Source organism: Sciurus vulgaris, assembly GCF_902686455.1.
Source record: "Sciurus vulgaris genome assembly, chromosome: 2".
NCBI lineage: Eukaryota > Metazoa > Chordata > Mammalia > Rodentia > Sciuridae > Sciurus > Sciurus vulgaris.
Genome location: NC_136462.1, coordinates 191,074,949 through 191,093,054, shown reverse-complemented (window position 1 = coordinate 191,093,054; position 18,106 = coordinate 191,074,949). Strand labels below are relative to the sequence as shown.

Genomic DNA, 18,106 nt, shown 5'->3' with positions numbered 1-18,106 from the left:
ACCCAGGTACATTCCACCGCTCAGCTACATTCCCATCCTTTTTAAATTTTATTTTATTTTATTGAGACCTGCTATCACTAAGTTGTCCAGGCTGGCCTTGAACTTGCAATCCTCCTGCCCCAGCCTCTCTGATCATTGGGATTACTACTACTGCATATCCCTAAAGAACACCAGATGTTAAAATAGTACGCTTGCCTAACAAGACTCAAAGAAACAAAAACCTAGTCACATTTTGATATCTTTTCAGATAAACTTTGATTTTTTTCTTTAAAAAGACTTTATTGAAGTATAATTGACCGACAATAAGCTGCACATACTTGAAGTATAGAGTTGACAAATTTTCACCTACGTATACACTTGTGAAACCATTATCACATCAAGATAAAGCACTTCACTATTATCCCTATCACACTACATCTTTCTTATTTGTTTGATGTGTCTTCCACACTAAAATGAATCTCCACGAGTGGAAACTTTTTAAAAGTCCCTTTTACTTTTCTTGGTATCCCAGTGGTCTGGTTCAGGATAGACGTCTAGGACGGTGCTGGGCACGCAGCATTGCTCTATGATAACTGTCGAAGGATTTGTATCCTCCTTTTTGTTCACCCAGCAGCCAGCTTGCAAGACTTCCTGGTGTTTGTTCCCCAAGTCCACCCTCAAAAAGAACATAGATTGGCGGCTGTGGATTCCAGTGCCTGTAGGGCTCAGCCAGGTGTAGTACATGAAATGAGCTGGTACAAGGCAACGCCGGGTGGTGAGGACTGTGGCACACGGGAGGATATGTGTACATGGCGGGAGTCAGCACACTACAAGCAGCTGCCTGTTTGTCTATAAAGTTTTATTGGAAGACAACCATGCCCATTCATTTACATATTGTCCAGGGCTGCTTCTGCCTAGGACCGTGGGCAGTGGGTTGAGCAGCTGTAACAGAGAGGATGATATGATCAGCAAAGCCTGAGATAGTTGCTATCTAGACCTCTGCAGAAAATGTTTGGCAATCACTGTTTAGACTCACAGGGCAGGTGGGGCGCAGCCCAGCAGGGTGCGGCCAGACAGGGATGTGGGCCCAGGGCTAACAGATCTTTCCTCGTGGGAATGTCAGCTTTCCTGATTTTTATTTTTAAATGAAGACACGTAAATATTATTTTTTTAAAACAAGGGTGTTGGTGAAATCATCTTACAAACTGGATGCAACCCAGAAGTCACTGGTGTCCATATCAAACTAGGGGCATGGGACTTAGGCAACCGCAGCTGTGTGTCCCCAGCATTGCCCAGAAGTAGCAGAGCCTGGAAACCTGCCTGGCCAGGGAAGGGGATGATGGCATGCCAGAGAGCTTCCACTTGGCCCTGGCTGTAAACATTTAGCTCTGGTTACAAAATTGCCACATAACAAATAAACAACGACAATCGGGGTATAAGGGCACTTCCTTATTTCCCGAGATCTGCGAGTCGTCGGCTGGTGCATCTGGAGTCTCTTGTCTAACACGTCTCTCGCCCTGGCAGTCAGGATGCTCGGAGTTGCAAGGGCCAGAGCCTTAACGCCAAGTGACTTAAGCAAAAAAGAAATGCGCCGCTTCCCACCTGTGAAGGCAGCTGCTTCAGGCACGGAGGTATCCAGGCCCCAGTGATATCAGAACGCTAGAATTCAGTTTCCTGGATGCAGGGCTCCCACTCAGACAAGTTTACTGGGAAGCCTCACACTCAAATTCTATCTTAAATATAAAAAGTCTCTCTTTCAGAGAGAGCTCCCCAGAGTCTCAGAACCGAGCCTCCCTGGCTGGGCCTGGGATCCCCAGCATCCGTGACCCAGGGCCCCTCTGGCAGCTGGGGGAGTTTGAGCAGCCAGACCCTGCCCACGTGGAGGGAGGTGTTCATCCATTTGCTCGCCCGATCAGGCGCACTCCTTAACCCGCACGGATCTACAGAGTTGCTACTGCAGGCCGGGACTCCTCTAGGGCTAGAGACTAGAAAAGCCAAGAAAGTGGATTGTCCCCAGAACTCAGAAAGGAACACATCCCGGCTGACCCCTCCCCTACCCTGGGGAGGCCCACTGCAGACTTCTGATCTCCAGGACTATAAGAAAACAAATGTTTAAGCCACTGAGTATGTGGTGACTTGTTACAGCAACTACAGGAAAAGGGTCTGTCATCTGCTGAGGCTGCCGAGCCGGCAGATGGGGAGCTCACCAGGAGGGGAGCGGCATTGTAAGGGGGGCAGATACAAACGCGTAAGCCATCGGATGAGCCCCTGGGTTTTGCTATGTCTAAAACAGATTCCTGTTTGTGTTTAAGCTTGTTTTTGTCGCTTGCCACCAAGAGTCATGAATAATGCACACTGCGTCCCCACCGAGCAGAACTGTCAGTGCCAGGCTGGCCCCTCCTTGCTCTGGCCATTTCAGTGCACAATGGCTGTCAGCCAGTGCCGCATCTGGGGCTCTCTCTGGCCCCACTCTGCTGACCTGTATGGGCCAGGAGCACAGAAGAAGTAACATTTCTTGTTAACTGTTAACTTTCTGTCCCTGTGACCAAATGCCTGTTAAAAAAACCCTTCAAACCAGGAGAGATTTATTGTGGCTCACAGTTTCAGAGGTTTCAGTTCATGGTTGCTTGGTCCCTTCACCATGGACTGTGGTGAGGCAGAACATCATGGCAAGGGGGGTGTGGAGGAGCAAAGCCACTCAGCAAAGGCAGCTGGAAGCAGGAGCCAGGGATAGGATACCGTCCCCAAGGGCACACCCACAAGGACCTGCTGCCTTCAACTAGGTCCTGCAGTTTCCACCAGCTCTCAGGTGTCCATTCTGATGAGTCCCACAGTGGATTCACCTGCTACAGAGGCCAGAGCCCGCACGACACCATCACTTCCCTAAAGCCCACCCTGCAACGGTGCTGCACTGGGACCGAGACTTCAGCACGCAGGCTTTGGGGGACACTCCAGACCTAAACCATAACGCAGCCTTGTGAAGAACCCTCCATGATGGCGGCTGGATTTCCTCTCCTTGAGCCGTCAGGAAGGGCCTCCCTGGGGAGGTGCCAAGAGTGGATCCAGGGGCCACACAGGGCAGGAGAGCACTGTCAGCAGAGGAGAGAGCAGGTGCACAGGCCACGGCAAGAGGGAGGGTGGCCAGAGCGCGAGGGAAGCACGGGGCCTGAGAGCGGAGAGCAAGAGAGGGCCTGGCGGGAGCAGGTCTGCAGGAGGGTGCGGGCGCTCCCTGCGGCGCCTCGTGAGTTACGGGTTAAGCATGGTGGGTGCGAATTAAGGATTAAGCCACTGAAAGAGTGGTTTACAGAAGGGTGAGTTTAAAGAAGTCAGAGCCAGTCTGGCCAGAACTAACCCGGCTCTCACGAATAGTTTCACAGTAGATTTCTAAACAGGCTTGCAGGTGGACTTGGTGACCACAGCGATGGCTACGTGGACACGAACAGTCACCATCATGAGACCACAAACGAGAAACCAGTGCTACAAACAGAACTGGCTCTGGGTGAGCTCCGAGAAGTCTGGGCGGGTGAAATGAGGCACACTGTGCCAACATAAGGGGTCTAGTGTGTGAAAGGGACCTGCTGTGTGTGTGAATGACACCGGGGACGCGGGCGTCATAGCAACCCTGGACCAAAGGGCCTTTCTTCGGTATTTCAAACTGGGCTCCCATGACTGTTGGGAAGGGCAGGGAGGAAAACGTGTCCCTGAAGGGCGTCTGCCCCCCCCCCCCGCCCCCGCCCCCGCCAAGCTCACCAACAACTTAGCGCATTCCAGCCAGCACGGGTCAGGCGGAACCAACGTCCCAGTTCTGAAGCTGCAGAGGAAGGGTGCTCCTGGCCGAGCCTCGGCGTGTGGGACGCACACACTGCTGCTGGGGCCGTGGCCGGCTCCAGCTCTCGCCTGTCCAGCACCCTCCGCTGCGAGGGCGGCCTAGGCCTTGCAGGAGTCCAGTGGGAGGAGGAGGGAGCCCAGCAGCAGGTTCTCTTCTCAGCCGAGAGGGCTGTGCAGGAAGCGGTGCCTCTCGTTAGCATGTTCTTGTGTTTTCTGAGATTTGAGGAATTCAGTGGCCACCTTGTGATCATAAGGTGACAAGTGTAAGGAAAGAAACCACATGCTGAGGCTGGTGGGACAGAAAGATGGCAAGATTCTGGGTCCTTCGTCTCATAAAGCGACTGAATGACAGTCTATCTCTTGCACTGTTGTGAGATGATAAGTGGACTTATTGTTGATGCTAGTGAGTTAGTGAGTGATTTGTAATCTGCAGCTTAAAATATCAAAACTACGGCAGTTACTGGTTGTGCCCTAATGTCATTCCTCCCCTACTTCCTTTTGGTAACAATCCCCCAAGTTCTGGCTGAGCCTCAGGCTCCCTGACGAAGGGCATGTTTCCCAGCTTCCTCTGCAGCCTCACGGGCTGGTGCCCGGCTTCTGGCCACCAGGGTGGGTGTGGAGGTGCTGCGGGCGTTTTGGGCCAGCCCCTGGCCGGCTTGCTTTCCATCCTGGCCCTCATGCCTCTTCCTGCTGAATGGAGGGGGTGACAAGTGGAACAGACTCAGGGAAGGAAGCAACAGACCCGGACTACTGCACACAGGGAGGTACACATCTCACGTATTTAAGTCGCTCTTTTACAGCAGCTTATGCTGTCCCCTGACACACAGCAACCAGAGCCCACAGCCATCCAGTGGTGCTAAAAGCCACCACTGTTGTTGCAAATCACACCATAGGTGATGATGGGGGGGCTTCCACAGAGGGAGGTGGACTCCCTGTTCCCTCAGGGCTCCACACAGGGGGAAGGCCTCCTCCCCACAGGGAACCAGGCTGCACAGGGGACTCTAAACACAGTCGCTATTGTAGCAAAGCATCCCATAGATAATAACAGCTCGGCATCCCACGCCTGGCACGGTTCCAGGGTGTCTCACCTCTGGCTACCATTAAATCTTCACCGAAGCCCTGAAGATAAACGGCCGCTTACCTCACAGATGAGGAAAGGCAGGCACGTAGGGGCTGGAACCCCATCGTCCTCCCACAGGCAGGCATTTCTGTGGGCCTTCAGCACCTGCTACTCTCCCTGCCTGCAACGACCTTCTCCCAGGGTTATGGGGTCCGGTTACGGACGTGTACTAAAGTAGGAAAAAAGGTTATTTGGGGGGAAAAAGAAAAATCAGACTGACTCAGGACCACCACGCCAAGTAAGGGGAGCAGTAGTGGCGAGTGACTTCGGCAAGCTAGTTTTTAAAGTGAAAACCACAAAAAAAATTGTGGCAACCTTACAATAGGGGTCTTCTTCTTCTTCTTCTTCTCTCTCTCGCTCTCTCTCTCTTTTTTTTTTCCCAAGAAATGCAAACAGCAAGCTTCAGGTTAGGTATTTCAGGCTGCACCTGGTGGGTTGGCAGGGCAGGCTAGGCGGGGGAGCTAGACTATCCATATCTGAAACCGGCAGCTTCTGGGGCCTCCGGAGGGATGGGTTGCTTCACAGAAATGGTCACAATGTGCTTAACTCGGCCACATTATTTTATCTCGGGTACTGTCCTTGTAAATTTACCACAGTCAGCACAACTCAAAAGATTTTATTCACACCCATTCAGGTTTGGTGGATCTTAACTAGATATATTTGTTTTATATCAGAGGGTCTCTATCTACCTTTTTCTTTTTATAAGGGGTTCTCTGCTCTTTCACACCAGGAAGCTGCTTCATAGAGCTCAAAGGTCATCTTTGTGTTGAACCTTCTGAACGACTTCATTTGAAGCTGTACCATGCCTTCCTATCTCCACTCTACTACTCTCAAGGTGACCTCGTCACATATTATCCAAACTAGGATCTGCCTGAGTCATCTGGAATCCAGGAAACTATGAGGACAAAGGTACAGGGGGACGAGGTGCACTTTGGATGGAAATATACGAAGGCTCAAAACTTTGGGAGGGCAATTTGGCTGATGGATCAAATCTTAAAAGTGCTTGTCTGCTCTGACTGATCAACATCAGTTGTAGAAAGACGTTCCCAGAAACCCTCACACATGTGTACAAAGACGCCTGGGTGAGCCAGCTGCAGCATGTTTGTTCAAGAAAACACCAAAACCGTGAACAAGGTACTGTGTGACCACAGAGGATGCCGTAGCTCCCTATGTACTGATACGGAAAATTGTTCAAGAGAAATGGGGGGAAAACGAACTGCAGAAGAATGCGCACTATGACCTCATTTATGTTAGGGGTAAAAAAAAAACTACAGCTATACGTGAGTATGCTCAATGTATTTTTAAAAATCTAGAAACTGTATAATGGTCATCAGGGTCATAGATTGGCGAGAAGAACATGCGGTCTTTGATTTGTGACCGTGCAAAATTCTGTACTGTGAGAATTTGTTACAGCCCGAATTAGCTTGTAATGAAACAACGCAATTTGTTAATTAGTCCAAATCAGTTTAGGTTTTGTCTCTGAAAAGCTTTCCCAGATTTCTTTTCCCTTACCCCACAATCTCACCATCCACCACCCTCTGAGTCTCAATTTTTTTTTTTTTTTTTTTAATCTGTAATAAAGGTTTTGGCCGGGCGCGGTGGACCAAGCCTGTAATCCCAGCGACTCGGGAGGCTGAGGCAGGAGGATCGCAAAGACAAGGCCAGCCTCAAAAATTTAGCGAGGCCCTAAGTAACTTTAAAAAGGGCTGGGGATGTGGCTCAGTGGTAAAGCGCCCCTGGTTCAACCCCGGTATAAAAAAAAAAAAAGAGTTGTCATCATTTATCCTATTTCTCTTCAAGGCACTTGAGTGGTAATCATCCGAGCACTTAAGAAGGAAAAGTGGTTGAAAATGGTTCAGTGTCCGCCCCACAGGGACCTGACCGGTGGCAGCCCCCGGGGGCAGAATTCAGGTTTCCGGGGGGGGTCAGAAAAATAGAGGCGCAGAGCGCCCCAAAGCGCCTTCCTCCGGGGCGCGGAAGTTTTCCGGAAGAGCTAAAACACAGCAAGACAGGCCCCAAAGCCCACCGCGACCATCACCGAGAACTTCCGGAGAGAACCGAGGAGTCGGGAAGAACTGCGGAGAGTCGCCGAGAATGTACGGAGATACACGAAGAGCTGGGCGGCGGCCACAGGAGCCGATTCCGAGAGGCGCCGAAGGCTCTGAAAAGCGCCTACAGGTCGGGAGGCGGAACCACTCCCACGGGGCGGAAGTGTCGGAGGGGAGGTGTTGAATGGCGGAAGAGGCCCGAGGATTTCCGGAGCGAGCGGAAGCACTGCCGGTAGTTTCCGGAGAGAGCGGAAGCGCTTGGCGCGTCTGCGCAGAGGAGCGGTCATGGCTGAGGCGGGCGAAGAGCCGTCGCCGGAGACGGAGCCGCTGACCGCGGCCCGGGAGCGGAGCAGCCGCTTCTTGAGCGGCTTGGAGCTGCTGAAGCAGGGCGCCGAGGCGCGTGTGTATCGCGGCCACTTCCTGGGTCGCGCGGCCGTGGTGAAGCACCGCTTCCCCAAGGGCTACCGGCACCCGGTGCTGGAGACGCGGCTCAGTCGGCGGCGGACGGTGCAGGAGGCCCGGGCGCTGCTCCGCTGCCGCCGTGCAGGTGAGGCGAGCCGGGCTCGCGGGCTTGTGGGGATCCGAGGCTCCGGGGCCTGGTGAAGGCGGGGTAGAGCCCGGCCTCGGCCTCAGGTTGCCGCAGTTTTTAACTTTCACCGTCTGCCTCGGCCTTTGGGGATGTTCTCTTCGTTCCTCTCTTCGTTAATCCATGAGAAGTCCCAAGCGCTTGTCGTGGGGCCCTGGGCCTGGTTCACATCGCGGCTGCGCCGCTGCTCAAGCTTGAGCGTGTTGTTCAACCTCCCCTTGTGCCCTCCGGATTGTGCCTCGTTACCCCTTCATTCATTAGTTTTGAGAATCAGATGTGATCGCAAATTCTCGCCCTGGAACCGAGCTCTCTGGGTTCAGAAACGAACTGCTTCCGGAGATTTTCAGCAGGTTGACCTCTCCGCCCGTTCCCTCTCCCGGGAAGTGGAAGTTGTGATAGTTGCAACGTCCCAGATGTTGTGAGCACTAGACTAGGTGTACGCCATCTGCTACGTTTGAATGTGTGCCTGACACATAGCTCTCAATAAATGTCAGACTTCGTTAAACGGTTTTTTTTTTTTTTTTCCCCAGTAGAGCACCGTTGTGCACCACCACAAACCTTGTGCTCAGATGAGAAACTGAGGCTCAGAAAAGGGAAGCCCAGGGTTTACACAGCTAGCAAGTGGCCCATTCCTCTGACTTAGAAGCACTTCTTGCTTTTTTTTCATTAGTACTTCTTAGGCACCCACTGGACATTGTTAAGTATTGGGAGATCTGGGAAAGTTCAGTAGTGAAAATGCAGGTAAATTGCTACCCTTTTAATGAAGTTATTAGTTCCTGTTTTCTCTGACCCTTTGTATAAGTTCCATTAAACAGAGATCATGGTTTCCTTGTTTGTTCTTGTATCCCCATTAACATATCTCTAGTTTCTAGATGTGCTCTGAGCATGGTTGACCTTCAAAAAAAAGTTCATTGACTGAGTTTATTAGAGGTGTTGTTTTATGCTATTGTAGCAGAAACTGAGGCTTAAGAGAAGTTAATGTAGCTTAAAGGTACACAAGTAATAAGGATGGGAGCTGGGATCCGAACCCTGTCCTTTCTGAGCACAAAAATGAATCTACGCCAGCATACTGCTTGGCCTCCTGTTTGTGTCCTTGTCAGGTAGAAACTGTTCTGGCTGGGTCATGATTCCCCTTTTGGCTTCTTGTTTTGCTTTTTAGGGAGTTAAGTGTGACAAATGAAATCCAGTCTTAGAATGTGACTTAGGAAAGGAGGTTCTGACATCTCTCAGTTTAACCGTGGGTGGTCTTAGGCATATTCCTGCAGTGCCTGAGCAAGGGGAACTTCAAGATAAGTTGTACCGTTTTTCTGTGCCATTTCTTATTCTTTTTCTGAAATAAGTAGATACAAGCTGAAAACTGACTCAGTCTTTGAAAATTAAGGTTACCATTAAAAAGAATTTGGTCCAATAACAACTTGTATATTGATTTCAGGGATATCAGCCCCGGTTGTCTTTTTTGTGGACTATGCTTCCAACTGCTTGTACATGGAAGAAATTGAAGGCTCAGTGACTGTTCGTGATTATATCCAATCTACCATGGAGACCGAAAACTCTCCCCAGAGCCTCTTCGACTTAGCCAAGACAGTCGGGGAAACTTTGGCTAGAATGCACGATGAAGACCTCATTCATGGTGATCTTACCACCTCCAACATGCTTCTGAAACCCCCTGTGGAACAGCTGGACATGGTACTCGTAGACTTTGGGCTGAGTTTTGTTTCAGGACTTCCGGAAGACAAGGGAGTAGACCTCTACGTCCTAGAGAAGGCCTTCCTTAGTACCCACCCCAACACTGAGGCTGTGTTTGAAGCCTTTCTGAAGAGCTACTCCACCTCCTCCAAAAAGTCCAAACCAGTGCTCAAAAAATTAGATGAAGTGCGCCTGAGAGGAAGAAAGAGGTCCATGGTTGGGTAGAGCGTGTGACTCCACGCAGTTAAGCTGTTTTTCAAAGCAAATTTGAAGAAATGCTGCGAGCGAGAGTAGACCTAAATAAAGGTGTTGGGATATTTTTAAAGTGATCTGTGATCATGCTTGTCAAGGGTCACCATTATCATCTGTAGTTCTGTTCTGAAGAGCTTACATAAGATAAGCTCTAGGCAGAATTGGGTGTATAAAAAATCAATCTGGGACAGACTTTCCCACAAACTGCCTTGAACCCTCATGTACGTGTGGGTAAAGGGTGGAGCCACATAATGAGAACATTACTCTCTCCCATCCTTCTGGTGAGATAAGGATAGTCGCAGTTGGGGATAGTGTGTGTCAGCCTTCTGACCCAGCATGGTGATGGCTATTGGGTACATGATATATTTGACTCAAAACACTTAATGGAATATAGCCAACATTTTAAAAAAATGAGTCACAGATTAGAAAATATTAATGAATTATTTTATGAAACTGCTTCCAAGTATACATTTAGATGTAGTTAGCTGCTGGGTTTGATATATATTTCTTTTTGAGGGTCATAGTGAAAATTACTGCTTAACCCCAAGTTTTCATTTAAAAAAGCAGGCTTAGAATAGCTTTGAAAATTTAGGTAACATTGTTTTCATTGCTCTATTTTTTATGGTTACCATCCAATTAACACAATGGACTTAAGTTCCTTTGACTTTATAAAGGTAAAAAGTGAGTTTTTCTATCACAGGTGGAAGGTAGAGTACAGACGGTGAAGTGGCTTGTGATGAAGTTTGGAGGAGTCTGGTTTAGGCAGCAGGAAAACTGAGTTAAGACAGAGTGCCAGTGACTGCCTTTTGACCTTCCCAACCACGATGTCTTGCCCCAGCAGCAGGTGTGGGTGTGATAAAGCACCTTTCTTCCTGTAGGTTCCAAACAAATGTGTTCTGGATGCCTTTTATGTGTCTGCAGCCATTTGTATACTGGATACAACTGAGCAGGACAGATAGCCCCCGCTCTCAGGGAGTGAGCATCTCCTGGGACCAGGACCTGTGCCAGTGCCCACTGAGTGTGCTGCATGGGCTGACAGCCGGGAGGGAGTGGAAGCTTCCCTTGCTGGGTAGCTGTGAGCCTGCTTACTGCATGTCAGGCGCTGTGCCAGGAGTTTTTGTATTAGATCTAAAACAGCTCTGAGGTATCCCCAGTTTATAGACGGGGAGCTGTCTTAAAAAGGAGGGAACTTGTCCGAGGTATGCTAGGGAACGAGGTACTTTCACCTGGCTCCAGAGCCCACATTCTTCCCGCTGATTGTTAGAAAAGACCGGTATGACGGGCACTGTGCAGCATTTTCAACTCCAAGGGCCAGAGGAGTGGCAGTGATTTTTTCAGTTAGTATTCTCAAAATATCGAGATGGCCTTTCCTCAGTTTCCCCCATATGTGCAGCTGGGTTAAGAACTACCTCATGGGGCAAGTGACTGGTTGACTTCGGTACATGCATTACATCAGCAGGTCCCTAGTGCTCACTGTGTGCCAGGTGCTGGAGACACAAAGGGGGACATGAAGGCTGCTTTACAGGTAAGACGGTTTCATAGAGTCCTGAGTGAATAGGGGGTAAAACCAGGAAGGCAGGAAATTGGGCGAGCTGTGTGCAAAGATGGTGGAGGAGGAACGGCCCTGAGGGACAAGGCCTCTGGCTGGCAGGTGGCAAGCAAGGAGGAAGAGCAGAAGATGAGGTCAGAGGGGATGAGACCCAGGTCATGAGGGTCCTGTGACGAGTTTGGATTTTCTTAATGGTGCTCCATCTGAATAGTGGTCACATCTGAATAGTTTTTCAAAAGGGGCGGTGCATCAGTTGGTGGCACAAAATAACCACAGGGCAAGAGTGGACACAAACCTGGAAGGGAAAAGACCACTGCTGCCAGTCGATGCACTGAGGATGATGGCCAGGGGCTGAAGCAGGGTGAGCGTGCCTCACTGTGACACAGGATCTGGCACCAGTGGGCAGAGAGCATGGTCAGCAGCAGGAGTGACAGCAGCAGCCAGGAAGCAGTGACCATCTTCCAGCTGTTGAGAGGGAGCTGCTGGACGGGCTTCGTCAGTGCTCCCAGGAGGAGTGCCATCCAGCTGTGGGCTCAGCCTGGGCCTGTGATGGGAAGTAAAGTTAAGTGTATTAGGTGAGCAGTGGATTCCTTCCCTGGTTCAGGGCCTCAGGAGAGGAACCCTTTGCAGTTCCAGATCCCTCAGACTCCACGTGGAGAGTAGGTGCGTTGCAGTGATGAGCCAACACTAGCAGCTTCTTCTGAAGCCCCCTGGAACCAAGCAGACAAAGGCTTACTTACCCCCCATTTTATACGTGTGGGAACAGTACTGTGAACTGTCATGTCCAGGGCCACAAGAGTGACAGCTGAGATTCAAACCCAAGTTTTTAACCATATCTAGCTTTATCTGGTAGTTACTAAGTTCTTTGCGTGTAGTGACCCATCTTTCAGAGCAGGCAAGTGAGGCACAGAGGCAGTGACCCTGAGTCACTCAGAGTGGCAGAACCAGGGACATGGTTAGTGTATGACAATGACTAGTGTGACAGTAACCAGTGATGCGTTGTACATAAAGTGCTCCCTTGGCCAGTCCAGAGGGCCACAAGAGGCAGTTCCTCAAAGCCTGGCGTAGGGAGAGCTCGTTCGGTAGGCGTAGGAGCAACTTCTGGTTGGTTCACCTCTTCTGCAGAGGGGGACAGTTCTCGGGGTAGCCAGGCTGACTGTGCCCACACTGTCTGGGAAGGCCTGCACTAACAGCCGCATAGGCTGCAATCAAGTGTCACCAAGAAATAAAACTTATTAATCCCGATTCTGGTTTCAGTAAAACTATGCAAAAACAGGCAGCTGGCCAGTAAGCCATAATTTGCCAATTTGATTTTTAAAACTATTCCCATTAAATATTTTGATCACTGAGTTTCTTGGTGCCCCTCAATTTGTGCCCTAGGCAAGTGTCTCCCTTGCCTCTCCCACTGGAGCTCAGCTGTCACCAACTGCTGGTCCCCTGCTGGAGGAATCTCTGTTCATACAAGGTGCCCCCACCCCACTTTTGGGAAACCAGGAGTCTCCTCTTGAGTCTGTAATTTGGGGCACAAGTCCCAAGGACTGGCGCTCTTGCCACCAGAGGTCACAGGTTACTGTCATCCACTGCTCAGGTAAAGAGGTAAAGCGGACGCTTCCCTCTGCTTTCTTCCCCTCTCCCCTTGCCTTTCCCTTCCTCCTTCCTCCTCTTTCCCCTCTACTTCCCTCTTCCCCGCTTCCCTTTGTGCCCCGTTGTGCCCGGTCTTTCCTCCCTTGAACTTGCTCCTTTTTTCAACACCTTAGTTGAGCATTGTATGTGGCAGGCACCATGCTGAGCACTCAGTGTCCTGAGCAGGACAGAGTGGTCGTGTCTGTTCCTTCCTGTCGACTTTTCCTCCATTTCCTCATTTCCTCCCATGTTCGTTGGTAAGGTGTTCAGGGAGCCTTCGGCTGGGTTGGCTCTGCTGGTTCCTGGAAAAGCTGCAGTGGCCAGGAAGGTCGAGTGGCTCTCTGGAGATCCTGCCTGGAGAGCGGTGACATTCCCGGGCAGCAGGCGCTCCACAGCCATGAGGTCATCAGAGACCCCCAGGCTCAGTCGCTGCTCTCCACACCTGACTCCAGCTATACTCTTGTGCCCAGTGGCTCCCTGGCTGGCCTCCTGGTTTTGCCCTGACCCTGGTGTTCCTCACTCAGCAGGGAGAGGAACCCTTTTTAAACCAGACAATGCCACCCCTCCATCCAGAAGCCCGACGACTTTCCATCCGTGTTTCCTTGCTTACCAACTGTAGGACTTGGCGGCCCCTCGGCCACAGCGTCCTCATCCATGAAATGGGCGACCAGCAGTGCCCGCTGTGGAGCTGCTGTGAGGACATGGGGTCAGGAAGCAGACTGACGTGCGTGTAGGAGGGTCATCAAGGTGTGCCTCAGTGACCCGAGCCCCAGGTGACGCCCTGTATGAGAGTTGTTACCTGGGACTGGATCTTGAGAAACTTTGTTCAACATGGAGCAGAAAGACAGTGACGACCACAGAACCCTTCCTGGACAGTGTCCCAGCAATGGCCAAACCACAGCAGCTCCCTCACCCTGCTCTGTCCTTTAACTTCCCCAGGCTGTAAGCGGAAGCGGGGCTGCAGTCTCACTGGGCCCCTCCGCAGGTTTGTCCCAAATAAACCTGTGTTGCTGTTGAGCCACCTCTCCTCTATTTCCTTCATTCAGTTCTTACATTTTGGTGCTGAAACCCAGGACTGGCGTTAGAACTTCCCACCACGGGCGGCCCCTTGGGCCTTCCCTTGACCTTTGCCTGGTCTCTCTCTTTCCCTCTCTCACTCTCCCTCCCTCCCTCTGCAGATCCAGTGGGGACCCCTCATATTACCGGACTTCTCATCCACCACCAACCTATGGGTGAGTGACCCCCTCCGACTCCTCTGGGTTCCTGGAATCCCTGCCTTGGTACCCCTCTCTGCAGACACTGTTCCTCTGACGAATCCCAGCACTGGCTGAGAATCCCTGCCACGCTGGTGGCAGTGACTTGCCTGTCGTTCCATTGGTCCTTTCTGGAACATCCCTGTCAGCGCTTCTCCCCGTGGTGTCACCCGTGGTGCGAGACCCCCAAGCCCACTGTGGCCACCCATCACACTCCTTCTGAGGTTTCCCTTGATGGGCTGGGTCTGGGGGAGCACTTGCCTAGCACATATGAGGCACTGGGTTCGATCCTCAGCACCACATAAAAATAAATAAATGTATTGCATCCATCTACAACTAAATATAAAGATTTACCTGCAAGACCCTGTCTCCTCCCTTTGGCAATCCCAGTATCCGCTTAGTCCCCAAGGTCTCAGAGGTCTCCAGCCCCTGTCATGTCCCGTCTTCTCCAGGCTAACATTCTTTCACCAACTCCTTTCATAACACCCCAATCTTGACCAGATCCTTGAAGGGGATCTGGGCCGCTCATCAGTGTCTGCTGTGAACACCAACGCCATGACACGTGGAGTACTAACTGCCACACACTAACAGCGAGTGATCGTGGTTATGATGTCATGCGTATCACATTGTATATTTTGACATCAGCGAACGCACAATCAGGATACGGTGTCATTTGCCCTGCTGCAGGTCAAGGGCAGGCAGGTGCACTCTCCCACATTGCTGGTCCCCAGCCGCAGTGTTTCTGAATCAAAAGGCAGACTGGGCTGAGAATTTGCATTTCTAGAAAGTTCCCAGGTGGTGCTAAGGCTGCTGTTCTGAGAACCACTGCCCTAAAGATCAAGGTTTATCGAGAAAAATGGGAAGAGGATGCTGGGAGAGCAGGAAGCAACTGTCATTTCCTGTGCCCATTGTATAGGTTAGAGAGCTGACACTCAGAGATGCTATGCAGTGTTCTCAGAGTCATCAGCCTGCAAACGGTAGCAATTGTGCCAGACCTCATCTGTTGCCTGAAAGAGCCAGGTGGTCCCTCTTAACCTCTTTGGAAAGAGCCCCAATCTGCACAGGTGTTTGCTAGGTGAAGCTCAGACTTGTCCCTAATGGAGAGGTGGGCATGTGACCCCTTTCTGGTCACTAAGAACAGACACAAGGGCAAATCTGTTAAGTTTGCTTCTGTGGATGATTCTACATCTCAGGGAAGATCCTGAGCGGTGCACGTTCAGCCACTGCCCGACCCAACAGACCCCATCAGCGATTCCCACTTTAACTGAGGTGTCTGAGGTTCAGCAATTGACACCATAGGCCACCTGGAAGGCGAAGCGTGGATGACGGGTAGAGAGCCAGGCGGGCAGGAGGCTGCGCTGAGGGAGCAGCAGACATCTTCAAAGCGGAAGCCAAGTTTTCTGTCACTTGAAGCCTAAGCATTCCTAGCAGGTGCAGACCCCAGTCCGCACAGCACTGCTCATTCACAGCTCCCGTTGCCTGTCCTGGGCAGGTGGGGCATTGGGGACCACGGGCCTCTGCTTAGGTCAAAGTGGGGGCAGAGACAGAGGGACTCAGATCTACTCCGCAAGGATGGTGGCAGGGATGCCGGACGGATGCGGCCACTCCAGGCCTGGCCCACCTCTGCCTCCAGCTCTCCCTCTGGACTGGGGCAGACGCCCAGGTGAGGGCTTTGCTCTGAGTCGGCTGGCTGAGCCACCTGCAGACCTTTTCATGGGGTCCACATGATGCTCATTTCCCAGTTGCCGGTGTTAATCCTTCAGGACAGTGTCCTACATCAATCCAGGTGTCCGGCTTGTCCAGAAAGATCACCAGGAGGTCCAGCTGCCCTGGGCCCATTCCGACAGATCCTCTTGTAGAGGCGCCGTGCTCTCTCCCCTCACCCCAGTCCCCACTCTTCCAGACTGTCTTCCACTCAGGCCTCCTGCCAGTTCCCATCCACCCTCATGTGTGTCCTGCTGTCCCCCCACTGTGGACTTGAGGGGAGGGGTGCTTCTCGCTCTCAGACATCGTCACCTTCACGCTGCCTCTCCCTGCAAGTGTTCCAGTTTGTGACCCTCAGTGAGGGGGTCCACACCTTCTCCAGGGGCCTCCTAGGTGTCTCTAGACTCAGCAAGTCCAAGACAAATGGTGGCTCCAGCCCGTGCTCTCTGCTCCCCCCACAGCCTGCCCGTCTCAGCAACAAAGAGCTGGAAACCCAGCACCTGGGCTGAACCTGGCTGCTCCTTTCACTCCCGTCTCCCACCCCTGACCAGCCCCGCAGCAGGTCGGCTCAGCTTCGCCTGCAGATGGAATCAGAGGCAGGAGCCTGGCTACCCTAGAGGCAGGTGGTAGGCGAGGGGCTCCTGGAGGCTTCTGGGAGTGTGGCAAGTTCTGTGTCCTGAGGGCATGCTGATTAATGGGTGGATTTGATTGGTGAAACTTAAACTACACACCCATTCCTGCATCCTGTTCTGCATTTATGTGACATTTCTATTTAGAAGCGACATATGGCCTACCACCGTGGCCCTCCCACAGCCAGGGCATCCTGCTAAAGCCAGACTTGGATCCTGTCATTCCTCTGTGCAGGCAGTCATGGTCCCCTCCTCACTCAGGGCCACCCCCGCACAGACCTTTGTGACCCCTCTCCTGCTCCTCTACTCTGCCTCCCCTCTCCCTGCTCCCTCTGGGGGAGCCACGCTGGATCCTGCCTTCTCCCAACATGCCAGCTGTCTCCTGTCTCAAGGCCCTGTGTTTGCTCTTCCCTCTGCCTTGGAACACCGTTCCCACTGATCTTCATGTGGCGGCCTCTCTCATTTCCTTCAGGCCAATGCCAGATGCCACTCCATCTGCAAAGCCCTCGCAAACACCCTGTGTATGAGGAAAGCACTCCCAGCCTGACCTGCGTCTCCAGCTTCATCCCCTCCGTTGGGGCCACCCTCCCTTGACTCACTTGCTCTGGTGCTTACCACGTGGGCCCCTCGGCACCTGGCAGGGGGCTTTCCTTGGCCCACTCCTCTCTCCCCGTTCCTGAAATGGTGCCTGGAATGTAGTAGGTGCTCCGAAAGCATTTCTTGAATCGAGCTGAATTCCCCTTCCATACCCAGCCTGCTCCCTGGAGAGGATCAAGGATCCGCTTGAGCTTTGCTCCCACTGTCTGTCTGTCTGTCTGTCTCTCACACACACACTCCACCTATCCAAGGTCTTCTCTGCTGGAGGCAAAGCAGAGTGTGCTCCTGGCCAGGGGTTTGGAACAAAAAACAGACAGAGCTCTGGGGGTCTGGAGCCGATCAAAGGGCTCTTCATGTTTGTAAACCTTCACCCTCTGCCCGGGACAGAGGAGGGTAGGGGATGGTTGGGAACCAGAGTTGTCAGGGCTCCAGGCTGAGGCCAAGCTGCCTGACCGCCCCCTCCTGGGGACATGAAGGGGGTGACTAATCCCAAGCCCAGCCTGAGGCCTCTCTGCTGGGACCTGCTTCAAAACCAATATTGCTCTTGGAGCTGCAGAGACCTCGAATGAAATGTCACACTGAAAGATGCTGACAGTGGCCCTGGGGAGAGGAGGGGCTGGAGGGCAGGGGGCCTCAGGGTTTCTCTAGGGAGGCAGCACCCCAACTCTCTCCCTTTCCCTGCCTTACTCTTCCTCCTCGTGTTAAACATCATGTGAAATGCTGCTCATTTTACACATTTATGTCATCTTAGAGCTGCTTAAATGAAAACCGTGAAACTTTTGTCTGGCTTGATCGCCGCTGTACCCCAGCACCCAGCTTGATGCCTGGGACATAGTAGCTGCTCAGTTAGTCCTGGTTGGTGAATGCTACCCAAGATTTTGATTGCTGTTCATAGCAAACAAATATGACATAAAGCAGGTTCAATAATTCGATATATATTGATCCTTTCTGTCCCAGGCACTGTTCTTGGTGCTGGGAATTTGGCCAGGAACAAATGGGAGTCTTCGTTCCCCTGGAGTTTATTCGGAGGGAGGGGGTCATTTCAAGTAGAATCATGTTATGCAGGAAACGAGAGGGAGGGGCTTGTACACAGGGTGGGTGGTAGAGTGGAAGAAAGCTGCGTTCGGTTAGGCTGGTGGTCTTGGGGCCCTTCTGAGGAGGCGGTTGCTGAGGGGAAGGAACCAGTTACTGTGATGGTGGCAGGGTTGGGGGAGGGGCCAGAGAGACCCAGGCAGAGGCAGTGAAGTGAGGA

At 51.9% G+C, this 18,106-nt stretch overlaps 1 protein-coding gene across 1 annotated transcript; it reads left to right on the top strand.

Moving 5' to 3' along the window:
* Positions 1 to 6,690: 6,690 nt before the first annotated feature.
* On the top strand, positions 6,691 to 9,572 carry TP53RK (TP53 regulating kinase). The gene is made up of 2 exons (XM_079127958.1): positions 6,691 to 7,522; positions 8,994 to 9,572. The coding sequence occupies exons 1-2, from the start codon at positions 7,261 to 7,263 to the stop codon at positions 9,470 to 9,472; spliced, it is 741 nt and encodes a 246-aa protein (XP_078984084.1). The 5' UTR covers positions 6,691 to 7,260; the 3' UTR covers positions 9,473 to 9,572.
* Positions 9,573 to 18,106: the final 8,534 nt, after the last annotated feature.